General features: G+C 38.0%; 1 protein-coding gene across 1 annotated transcript in view; it reads right to left on the reverse strand.

Moving 5' to 3' along the window:
* Positions 1–12,500, reverse strand: part of MTHFD1 (methylenetetrahydrofolate dehydrogenase, cyclohydrolase and formyltetrahydrofolate synthetase 1) — a gene marked incomplete in the record, with an annotated part of 1,466,165 nt that overhangs the window by 1,066,799 nt on the left and 386,866 nt on the right. Inside the window, 1 exon segment of the mRNA XM_044074387.1 lies at positions 3,642–3,752. Coding sequence (XP_043930322.1) covers positions 3,642–3,752 — 111 coding nt within the window.

Genomic DNA, 12,500 nt, shown 5'->3' on the forward strand with positions numbered 1-12,500 from the left:
ACATACTATTTGGGAGTTAGAAATACAAATGTCTTTTTGACATCACTTTTGGATATTGTTCCAATAGCATTTACCATCTATATTAGTTTAGTGTTCGATGTTAGTTTTGGGACTATACTTCTTGGTTATTTGAAAATGCATGCATGTTTTTGCAACAAGCATTACAATACATGTCAACCTAATATGGCCATTAATTTTTTATATCCAATATATATGAAGTTTTATATGTTTGCTAAACATTTCTTCATATAGGGACGATTCTTATGTTTTTTTGTGCTTGGTGGTCAGCCTTGTATGTATATTTGCCTTTCATCAGAAATTTAACTATAATTCCATCTTATAATATGTACATATACATTTATATGTAATTCTAAGTATTTTTGTATAATTTGATTTGTTTGCATACACAATCTGCTATTGAGGTATTTTTCCATCTGGTGTTGGATGCTTGGGGCGATAGTTACAGTACAGAATATACCATACGATATTACACTTGGATCTATATATAGTAAGGGTTTATTGGAACTAATTATATTACTAAGATGGAATTGATGAATATTTCGTAGGGGCTTTTTGCAGATAAAAAGACATAGGGGTCTTTGGTTTTGATCCTAACATGGTAGGTCCTGCTAATCAGGTATCTCAGCAAGATAATGAATGTGTTGAGTTGTTTGATAAACTACTTAAAAATATGAAGAACCTTAGATCTTCACTTTGGCATATTAGGCTATTTAAAGCTTACATGTCTAGGGGGATATCACCTAGGGTACTTCGTGTTAAGATCAAACCCTTAGTTGGACAGTCTAACAATGTTTTGTTAAGCACCTGGGCAGATATACAACAAACTGCTGCAATGGATTTTGTCAAGGTGCTACATGCCTTTTATGAACGCAAGCTTGATGGCCAAGTGTTAGAAGGAACTAGTCTTTGTGAACTGCAAAAAAGTATAGTGATCAATAAATTCATAAGATTTGTTTTCAAAACAAAGTAGTGATTTATTAGTCTTTGAAAGAGAATTGAAAGAAAAGAAATTACAAAAATTTTAACAGTGACAGTAAAGACTACAGTTCTGGTAAACCTTTTGAACACATTAAAAATGTAAATTTTTTCCAGAGTGAGACGAGAAAAACTAGTCAAAAAAGGAAAAGGAGGAAATCCATCCTCAAGAAAGGTACTAGTTATGCTTCTGGGAAGGACTCCTCAGCTTATACTGATACAGAACCCGATTCCTTGCAAACATCACCAGCTTTAAAGAAAAGCTGTTCTTTCTCAGAGGTAGGTCCCACTAAAAATAGAAACACAAGTAACATCCCTTTAGAAAAAGGTGGAGGGGGAGGGCGTAAACATAAATAGAAATGCAACTCTAGAAGCTTTGCTGAATATTCTCTAACCTCAGTAGAGCATGTTGATAATGTACACAATATTTCATCTGTATCATTGTCAAATATTGAACTACGATTGTTGAATAAGGGATTAAACTTTATACCTGGTTATGTTTTCTGAAGATACTTTTGTTCAAGATTTGAATTTTTTTGCAGATTGCTGAATCTTAGACTGTTTTTTGATAATGATGCCAGCAATATTACTAAATTTTCAACACCTACCTTTACATTCCATAAATCTACATTTGTGCCCCTGATGAATAAGCACGTTGACATTTTTTGTATAATTGTATTTTTAAATATTTGCATTTTGGTATTCAGGGGGACAGAAGATGGTTTTCTAATAACTTGACTAAATCAGAACTTGAGGCTCTGAATAATTTTGAGACAGAATAAAAATATTGTCATCTTGAATGCGGATAAAGGGGGCACAATAATTATTATGGATTGGGATATGTATGTAGCGGGGGCAGATAGACAATTAAAAGATGACAGGTTTTATACTGCTATGTCAAAGGACCCAACCACTAAGTTTAAAGGGCGATAGATGCATTTTTTGATCTAGTAGTTAGTGAGGGCATCATTACTGGCTATGTCTATGGACCCAACCACTAAGTTTAAAGGGGATAGATGCATTTTAGATCTAGTAGTAGTAGGGCATCATTACTGACAAGGTCTCATTTCATCTGAAGGTCAAGGATCCACTGCCACAACACTTGTATCTTCCTCAGGCGATTCATAAACATGCCATTTAGCCTCCTGGAAGACCTATTGTTGCAGGCAATGGTTCTCTCAGGGAACCATTACCTGAATTTCTCACCAGATATCTTAAACCCTTATTAGTATATGTTAGGGGCCCCCAGTTTTTTTTCCCAAGAAATTTTCCGAGGGTTGGGCCGGCGGCACCGAACCCACTACTCTAACAGAAGAAGTATCGACTCCAGCGGGCCGGAGCCACGGAGGAGGCTTGGACACTGTAGCCTGAGCCGGTGACTTAAGAGGTTTTCCTGCCCCTGACTTAGGAGGAGAACCTTCAGGTTTAAAGTAAACCTCGGAGGATTAATTTGTTCCTCCTTTCCTGCAGGACTCTCTGGCTAAAAGCATGACACAATGCACAGGAGTCCTGCAGGTGCAAAGGCCCCAGGCAATACACACAAGAAGTGTGACCGTCTGTCAGGGACATTTTCTGACAGCACTGGTCACACTTCTTGAAGCCTGAGACCTTGCCTTCCTTAGACATCCTAAAAAGGATAGACACAAACAGTCCCCACAAACACACAACTTAATCCCTACACAGACACACAGGAAGGGAATAACTTGGGGAACTAGGCCTGACTAAAACTTTAAACTGAAAACTATTATAAAAGTTTAAAGGGAAGGGAATAGGGTGGTTTGTAACTAAGTACAAGCTAATCTAACACTAAAGGGAAAAAATAAACCCCTAACTGAACTTTTTCTTCTTTAACAAGAAAAAACTTACCTCAGCTGGCAAAGGAGACCTCTTTCGCTAAGCGGCAAACGAGATCTGGGGTAGTCCCGCCTTGCATCATGGGATATAGGGTTGCCTCGAGCTGGTAAAAGGAGTTCTCGAGCTAAGAATGTGCCAAGTCGGAGCCGAGGATCGGCTCCGAACCCATCCAGCAAGAATGAAGGCGAGATTGACAACTTAACATCAGTTTTTTAATAACACACTAAGGAAGGGTTCACCTGAAAGCCTTGTGTACTGGTTTATTTGTTCTTTTATTAATCTATAAACTATTTGGCGTTTCGTTAGCACGGCTTTTTCTTGGATTGTTTTGCTTTTATGCTGTGTACTCAGTTTACTGTGGTGTTTAGCTGATTTCGTGGTTGGATTACCTTGAAAAAAGCAGGACAGAGACAGAAAGAAGGGTTAAAAAGGAAAACCATTCAATCACAGAAAGAGTGGTTTACAGGTACAATTAGTTAATGAAAAGGGTGACAAATAGTAAACAGCTGGAATTCCTGGACTGTTGAAATCCAAGATGGACAGGTTGCCTTAAATTACAACATTTCCGCATACTGACCACAACACAAATGCTGCATTTGTCTCTTAGCTTGTGTAATGCAATACTAAAAGCGTAAGCGATGTTCCACAGTTAAGTAATAAATGTTACGAAACTCTGCAAAAATGCAAGATAATTGACGAAGCAATAAACTGTACATGGGTTAACTAAATAGCGTTTAAAGTAAAAATGTGACTACTTGCGGCAAAGTAAAATATACTTGTATACAACTTACAGAAACGTGATTAATTCCACAGTCAATAACAACTGCACCAGGTTTGATCCAGTCACCTTTTACCATTTCTGCTCTGCCAATTCCTACCACCAAGATTTCTGCTCTGTTGACCTGCAACAAGAATTTCAGATTTGTTTAGAGTTCACAATTCTATGAAAGAATATTCAAAACATACAAATGCATCATAAACCCCAAAATTAATTTACTTGTCTTTTTATCTATACATGGAGATATAATATTACAAAGGGTAAACAAATTCAAAGGGAATCGAAAAACATTTCCAGATCCTTTTTAAAGCACATGGATAAGACGAGCACTTGTGTATCACTGTACAGACTTCTAAGGATTCTGGAAACCACTATTGGACTACAGCATCCCAGGGTTGTTATACCAGAATGTGTACAAAGGCATTTGGTTTTAAACAGAGACACGGACTGCAGCAATTCTTTTCCCCTCAGTGACACCATCTAGCTGAAGAACCACTCATGCAACATCAGCAGTCATCTGAAAGTTCTCCAGGAATGCAAGCAGCAATTACAAAGCAGTCACAGATAATGTGCCATCACCTCTCAAAGGGGGAAGGAGTGAGTCTCACCCTTGCTGGATGAACCCTGCACTGCAGACATGTGGCTACGGGGAATGGTAATCAGCGCGGAAAGGCCTGCAGCTCAACAGCCCTCATTTTCAGAATGGTGATGTAGAGACAAATCTCCGTGATATCACACACTGGACAGTCTCTCCTTGAAAATGCATTAAAATCAAGACATTTGTACAGTCATTTAGGGGATGGGGACCTAGAAAGTCTGCCCAAGGAAAGGCGGGAGTCAAGAAACCACCATGAGAAATGCCTCACACAAGCTTCAAATTACAATCAAGTCCAACATAAGGTCTGAACACAGGCTTCACACCGAAGTCAATTCTGTCCACTGGGGGACTCCTATGGTACTTTACAAACAGTACGAAAGAAATGTCAGCCTCCTCAAGCTTCAGAGCCCTGTGTCATGCAGCTGCTGACACTATTCTAGAAAGAATCTTGGATACTATTTAAAAGATGGAATTTTTTTTTTCAGGGAAGGCTGGTCTTCCAAAATGTAGCCAGCGAATCTGTAGTCATAGTTTGTGTACGCCACATTTAAAAAAGGGTTGTCCAGGTTCAGCATTACCCCCAAAGGCTCAGAAATGCTACAGAGGAGAATTCCTGGATTCTCTTAGAAAGCAGCCAAAAGTCAGTTATCCAAGTACAGAAACATTTAATACTTGCAGCTTTTGTTTCCTTGAACAGCAGCAATGCACTTTATGATACCCTAGTGGCAATAAGGCAGTCCAAAAATAACTTGGAAGGGACAACTACCTGCAATGCAGAATCGAAGAAAACTTCTTGACTTCTTAGTGATCTTTACAAAGAATGCATCTTGAAGGTCTAAAAAGATTAGCTCACTCCTGACAAGAAAAGTTGAAATAATGGATTAATTAAATTACATTTGCTGACCGGGTATGTCTGACTAGGTCAGAAGCCATTTTCAATGGAGACCCGAGGAGAAAAGCTCCACAGTAACACGACAATACAGAAAAATAGCAACATTAGTACAATAGAATTACTTTACATCTAGAAACAGTAAAAAAAAAAAAAAAAAAAAAAAAAATTAAAGGTAACTAGTGGAAACCCAGGGAGAGACTCCACAGTAGTACAATACCAACAAGTAGTAGTAAACATAATATAATACAAATCAGTAGAACTATACAATTACGCCTGCAGAGACAATCTAGTAGCAATAAAATTAATACAATTAGTAGGACTGTACAAGAGTAACAACAGTAGATAGAATAGAAGTTAAAGTTTGCAAAATAGATGTTAGATGGTCAGGTGAGGAAGGTAACTATGGGTGGGGCCTGTTTAAAGGCCAGTTGTGATTTTTCTGGCCATTTTGTAAACTTTTCAGCTTACTTTACATCATTTAAATCTGGAGGTCTGAGTTGGCTGTTTGGACTGTTGCAGTTGCCGACCTTGCAGAATCTTGGTGTCTGCCATTTTGGATTCTCATTCCGCTGGTGGCGCTTGCAGAAGGGTTCTGTTTTTTACTCTCTAGTCAAGAGAGTTGTTTCCTGCCTCAAGACAGCATCACTTTTAGGATTTTCATTTTACTGTTTATCTGGTCTGTGAAGACATTATAAAGCCAGCCTGGTATTCATTTCCAATGGTAATAGCTGGTATTTGCACTTGGTGATCTGGCCAGTCAGCTGACATTACAGTAACATTCAGTGTTTTGACTCTCTTACTATGGCGGTGGACTGGAATTTATCCTTTGTTATTGGGCTATACCTACTTGTGAGTATACTTATTCTCCATTTGGAGTTATCGTTAGACGGTGACATTTTTCCAGCCATATTTTGGATTTTGTATTACAAGAAGGTGTTTTTTTTTTATTTCCATTTATGCTCGTGTGTGTAATATGTATAACTTGGTAAGCCTGTTTAAAGGCCAGCTGGTGATTTTTCTGGCCATTTTATAAACTTTACCACATTACTTTACATATGGGCATTTATATTTTTACCAATTTTTTTGTTTTGACTATTTTGAATCATTGGGGCGTATTCTTTATTGTCCGATGTACTCATTCATTTTGGCTGGATTGTTTGGGCCTCTCCATATATGCTTGGGACATGTTTACTGGGACATTATCTTGCTAGACATTTGTTGGATATCCTTTGTGGCTGTGGTTTCACAAACATACATTTTTTTTGTTTTGATCTTGTTATGGTGGCTTTTTGATTCAAGGGCTTTATTTGGTGGCATTTGTGATCGTTTCATTGGTTACACTGGAAAAAACTTCAAATCCTTTTTGAGGCTTCTTGACTAAACGTGAATGTCAGTAAGCCTGTGTTTGGCTGCTACGGCTCAATTACTTGGATTCATCGCGTCGGGATGCTCCATTTATAGGATCAAGGTTTTTTGCTGAAATATTTTTTGTTCTAACTGAAACAGAATAAGTTGTGCAGGACATACTATTTGGGAGTTAGAAATACAAATGTCTTTTTTGACATCACTTTTTGGATATTGTTCCAGTAGCATTTACCATCTATATTAGTTTAGTGTTCGATGTTAGTTTTTGGGACTATACTTCTTGGTTATTTGAAAATTTAATTCATGTGCATGTTTCTGCAACAAACGTACAATACATGTCAACCTAATATGGCCATTAATAATTTTTTATATCCAATATATATGAAGTTTTATATGTTTGCTAAACATTTCTTCATATAGGGACGATTCTTATGTTTTTTTGTGCTTGGTGGTCAGCCTTGTATGTATATTTGCCTTTCATCAGAAATTTAACTATAATTCCATCTTATAATATGTACATATACATTTATATGTAATTCTAAGTATTTTTGTATAATTTGATTTGTTTGCATACACAATCTGCTATTGAGGTATTTTTCCATCTGGTGTTGGATGCTTGGGGCGATAGTTACAGTACAGAATATACCATACGATATTACACTTGGATCTATATATAGTAAGGGTTTATTGGAACTAATTATATTACTAAGATGGAATTGATGAATATTTCGTAGGGGCTTTTTGCAGATAAAGAAGACATAGGGGTCTTTGGTTTTGATCCTAACATGGTAGGTCCTGCTAATCAGGTATCTCAGCAAGATAATGAATGTGTTGAGTTGTTTGATAAACTACTTAAAAATATGAAGAACCTTAGATCTTCACTTTGGCATATTAGGCTATTTAAAGCTTACATGTCTAGGGGGATATCACCTAGGGTACTTCGTGTTAAGATCAAACCCTTAGTTGGACAGTCTAACAATGTTTTGTTAAGCACCTGGGCAGATATACAACAAACTGCTGCAATGGATTTTGTCAAGGTGCTACATGCCTTTTATGAACGCAAGCTTGATGGCCAAGTGTTAGAAGGAACTAGTCTTTGTGAACTGCAAAAAAGTATAGTGATCAATAAATTCATAAGATTTGTTTTCAAAAACAAAGTAGTGATTTATTAGTCTTTGAAAGAGAATTGAATGAAAAGAAATTACATAAATTTAACAGAGACAGTAAAGACTACAGTTCTGGTAAACCTTTTGAACACATTAAAAATGTAAATTTTTTCCAGAGTGAGACGAGAAAAACTAGTCAAAAAAGGAAAAGGAGGAAATCCATCCTCAAGAAAGGTACTAGTTATGCTTCTGGGAAGGACTCCTCAGCTTATACTGATACAGAACCCGATTCCTTGCAAACATCACCAGCTTTAAAGAAAAGCTGTTCTTTCTCAGAGGTAGGTCCCACTAAAAATAGAAACACAAGTAACATCCCTTTAGAAAAAGGTGGAGGGCGTAAACATAAATAGAAATGCAACTCTAGAAGCTTTGCTGAATATTCTCTAACCTCAGTAGAGCATGTTGATAATGTACACAATATTTCATCTGTATCATTGTCAAATATTGAACTACGATTGTTGAATAAGGGATTAAACTTTATACCTGGTTATGTTTTCTGAAGATACTTTTGTTCAAGATTTGAATTTTTTTGCAGATTGCTGAATCTTAGACTGTTTTTTTGATAATGATGCCAGCAATATTACTAAATTTTCAACACCTACCTTTACATTCCATAAATCTACATGTGTGCCCCCGATGAATAAGCACGTTGACATTTTCTTTATAAATGTATTTTAAAATATTTGCATTTTAGTATTCAGGGGGACAGAAGATGGTTTTCTAATAACTTGACTAAATCAGAACTTGAGGCTCAGAATAATTGAGACAGAATAAAAATATTGTCATCTTGAATGCGGATAAAGGGGGCACAATAATTATTATGGATTGGGATATGTATGTAGCGGAGGCAGATAGACAATTAAAAGATGACAGGTTTTATACTGCTATGTCAATGGACCCAACCACTAAGTTTAAAGGCGCGATAGATGCATTTTTAGATCTAGTAGTTAGTGAGGGCATCATTACTGACAAGGTCTCATTTCATCTGAAGGTCAAGGATCCACTGCCACAACACTTGTATCTTCCTCAGACGATTCATAAACATGCCATTCAGCCGCCTGGAAGACCTATTGTTGCAGGCAATGGTTCTCTCAGGGAACCATTACCTGAATTTCTCACCAGATATCTTAAACCCTTATTAGTATATGTTAGGGCTCGTATTCAAGACACTACCGAGTTTTTGAACTTTCGCAACTGGATGATGATTGGTTTATGTGTACGCTAGATGTGGTCTCGCTTTATACCAGCACCCCACATCGGGCTGGCCTGAGTGCTTTAGAATATTGGTTAGAAAAAACTCATACAGCCCAGGCTTTAAGACATTTCTTATTTGCTTGACTGAACATGTGCTCAGTAAGAATGCATTTTATTTCAAAGACACCTGTTATTTGCAGTTAAAAGGTATGGCTATGGGGGCCTTCTTTTGCCCCCATTTATGCAGACCTTTTTATGGGTTACTTGGAGCAGATGATCATTTACGATAATAGTCATAACATCTTTATAGGAGGAAACTGTCATCTGGAGGAGATTTTTGGATGACTGTTGGCTAGTGTGGAAGTCAGATGTACAATATTTGTATGAGTTTGTTGAATATGGGGCATCCAATTTGCATTAAATTTTGTAGGAGATCCATCTCTTTTTTGGATGTGTTGGTGAATAGACCATCAGATGGCACACTAGTTTCTACATATCGCAAACCTTTCCATTCAAATAGTTTGCTGCATGCAACCATCTGTCATCCACCCCACATTATTTGTAACATTCCAAAGTCCCAGTACATGAGTATCTGCAGGATTTGTTCTAATGAGGATTTTTATAGCCAAGATAAGGAACTGACTCAAAGGTTTGCCCAACGTGGTTATAATATTTCACAGTTGTCCCAAACCAGTAAACAGTTTAAGACAATGGACAGAAAGGATTTGTAGAAATGCAAGAATCATGATAGACAAATATCGTCCCATTAGGTTCATAACCAGTTATGGTAGAAATACATATCACTTCATTAATATTATACAAAATCATTGGGACATTTTTATCGGATGAACGGCTACATACATTTTTGGAAAATAGGTGTCCGTTTTCCTTTAGAAAAGGAAAAACAATGGGTGGTTATTTTAACCACTATAAGCGTAGTCAACAACTCTGGAATCTACACAGGTTACACTTGAGGGAAACAAATTTTTTGGTTGTTTCCCTTGCGGACACTGCTCATTTTGCAAATATATGATTCAAACGAAAAAAATTTACATCTAAAAATACACTGCATTTATTTACCATTAAAATCTTGGGTAACTGCAGCACAGACTGGGTTATTTACCTAGTTATATGCACTTGTTCAGCCTTCTATGTAGGGCAAACTTCCAGACCTATTAAACTTCGGATGTCGGAACATTTTAGCAATATTAAGAATAAAAATCCCAATAATGCTTTGCATAAGCATACCTTAAAACATCCCCCTGCTCAATTTCGTTTTATTATTATTGACAAAGTTTGGGGGAATAGAAGCTGTAAAATTGGTTGGAACAACATGTTAAATAGGAAAAAGAAAGCATGGATAGTTAGACTAGCGTGTTTACTTTCACCTGGCTTAAATGAATAAATATGATTTGCCTATGGCGATTGGTTCGCTATCAACATGTTACCCTATAAAAGGGTTATTTCTCAGTCTGTATGTACATTGATAAAGGCTTAGGGCTGAAACTGCTCTGTGGGCTGTGTTTTTGACTTTAACAGTCTTTTTTCCTTCAACTGTGGTCTGGTGATTCGAGTTTGTAGTAGAAAAACCTGGGGAGAGGCAGGAGCCCAGCCAGTGACTAGTGAGGTGTCTTCAGGAGTGATGTGAACTCGTTATGTACAGGATTTTTTTTGTCTGGAAGAGTGTTCCAGAGTTTGCCAATTTTGTGTGAAAAGAGGGAGTCACCATGTTGGCTGTGGGAGTTGGATACTTTTAGTAGGAGTTTGGTGGAAGATCTGAGGGATCTGCTATTAGTATTAGGTTGAACTAAAGAGGAGATAGCAGGGCAGTTGTTGGGGTGGTAGATAATCAACTATCCTTAACCCACAAAATAAAGAGATAGAAGGTGGGGGAGCTCTAGCCAGTTTAATGTTGAAAGAGGTGAGCAGTGGTGGGATCTGGGTGGGTGATTAATGGCAAATTTAACAATTTTATGGTAACATGATTCTAGATTTTTGAGGGTTTGTAAATATTAGAGAGCCACAGAGAAGGGAAGATAGGTGTGTGGCTAGTCTGGCATTGGGAATTCGGAATGATTTGGCTCTGTATAGGGTACCTAGTTTGATATGTTTTGAGCAAAGTGCATGTCAAAGTTGAGGTTGTCATCTATGGTGACACCTAAAAGCTTTGTGTGATTAGTGGGGCCAATTTTGGTACCGTTTGCAGAGGTGATTGATAGTGGGAATTGGGAAGTCTTGTGTTTTTTGGTACTAAAAACTATGATTTTGGTTTTGTTGGGATTTAAAATGAGTTGGTGTTGGGAGAGGTAAGTTTCAATGTCCTGAAAAGAAGACTGCATTTTCAGTTGGGAGTTCTTGGGGTGAGGGGCACAGCAGAAAAGGGTAGCATCATCTGCAAACTGCACTATGGAGGCATGTTGGGTTGCTGTACTGAGGTTGTTCGTGAATATGATGGAGAAGTGGACCTACACTAGAACCTTGGTGTACACCCACAGAGATGGGGAGTGGGGGGGGGGGGAGAGTTGTCCCACTTTGTAGCTTGTTGACTGTGGGAAAGAGCTGTGGAACCAAGTTAGAGAGAGTATACTAAGGCCATAGGAAGATAGTTGATTTAGTAGAAGCTGGGGGGATATAGTGTTGAATGCTTTGGACATGTCTAGAAACATGGAAGAGACATGCTGGCCTTCATTTGTGAGATGGTGGATGGTGTTAGTGAAGGTTAAGAGGGCAGTGCTGGTACTGTGCTTTGGTTTGAAACCATGCTGAGTTGGAAAGAAGGTTATTTTTAAGGAAGTAGGATACGAGTTGGTCGTGGATGCATTTTTCTAAAAGTTTCCAGAGGTGGAAAAGTATGGCTATGGGACGATAGTTTTTTGGAGGGGCCATCTATGCGGAGAGGTACAATATATTTTCCATAAGAGTGGGACAATGTTCTCTGATACAGTGGTTGATCAGGATTGAGATGGGGTATAACAGCTGCGCAGCATGGTTTAAATCCACCAGGGTTCTTTAAAACTTTTGCTTCTGTATAAATAAACCAATGTAGTCTTTTTTTTTTTTTTTGACATAAGAATGTGGAGTAAAACCCAGACACAACGGTCAAAATCCAGACATACAATGGTCAGGTTGGACCTCCTGAATATATATATATTTACTGCCAAATCTGTCTTTCTGATGGGGTGGGGACAATGGAAAGGAAAAGTGAGCAGCAGAGTTTTTGGACAGGAAGGGGAATTACACAGTCTCTGAACTGTATGTCCAATATGATTGTCAAGTGCAACTGCTTCCCATGCTGACAGGTTAAGGAAAAGACGTTTGCTCAAGTCCACTCTGCAGGCAGGCAATGTCTCAGGAGGCCTGTTGCTGCCCCCCAGAATGTGCGAGAGTGTGGGTTGTATAAACCCAGATTCTGATGGAAATGCCTATCAATTCAGCAACCGTCACAAAGACAGCAATCATGTCTGCATTGTTTCTTTCCAAGCTGTTGATTTCGTACTGCTTGGCAAGGACGAAGCCGCATCTGACACAGGTTTGTGTCCTTGGAGATGGATGTATAGCCATAAATCTCCACAAGTATTTTCTTCACTTTCCTCCAACTTTTTTTTAACCAGTGATCCAAATAAATCAGTCACCGACGAGAGCAATAAGGACAGCCAC

This window comes from Protopterus annectens, chromosome 6.part0 (assembly GCF_019279795.1).
Source record: "Protopterus annectens isolate FY-2018-M chromosome 6.part0, PAN1.0, whole genome shotgun sequence".
Taxonomy (NCBI): domain Eukaryota; kingdom Metazoa; phylum Chordata; order Ceratodontiformes; family Protopteridae; genus Protopterus; species Protopterus annectens.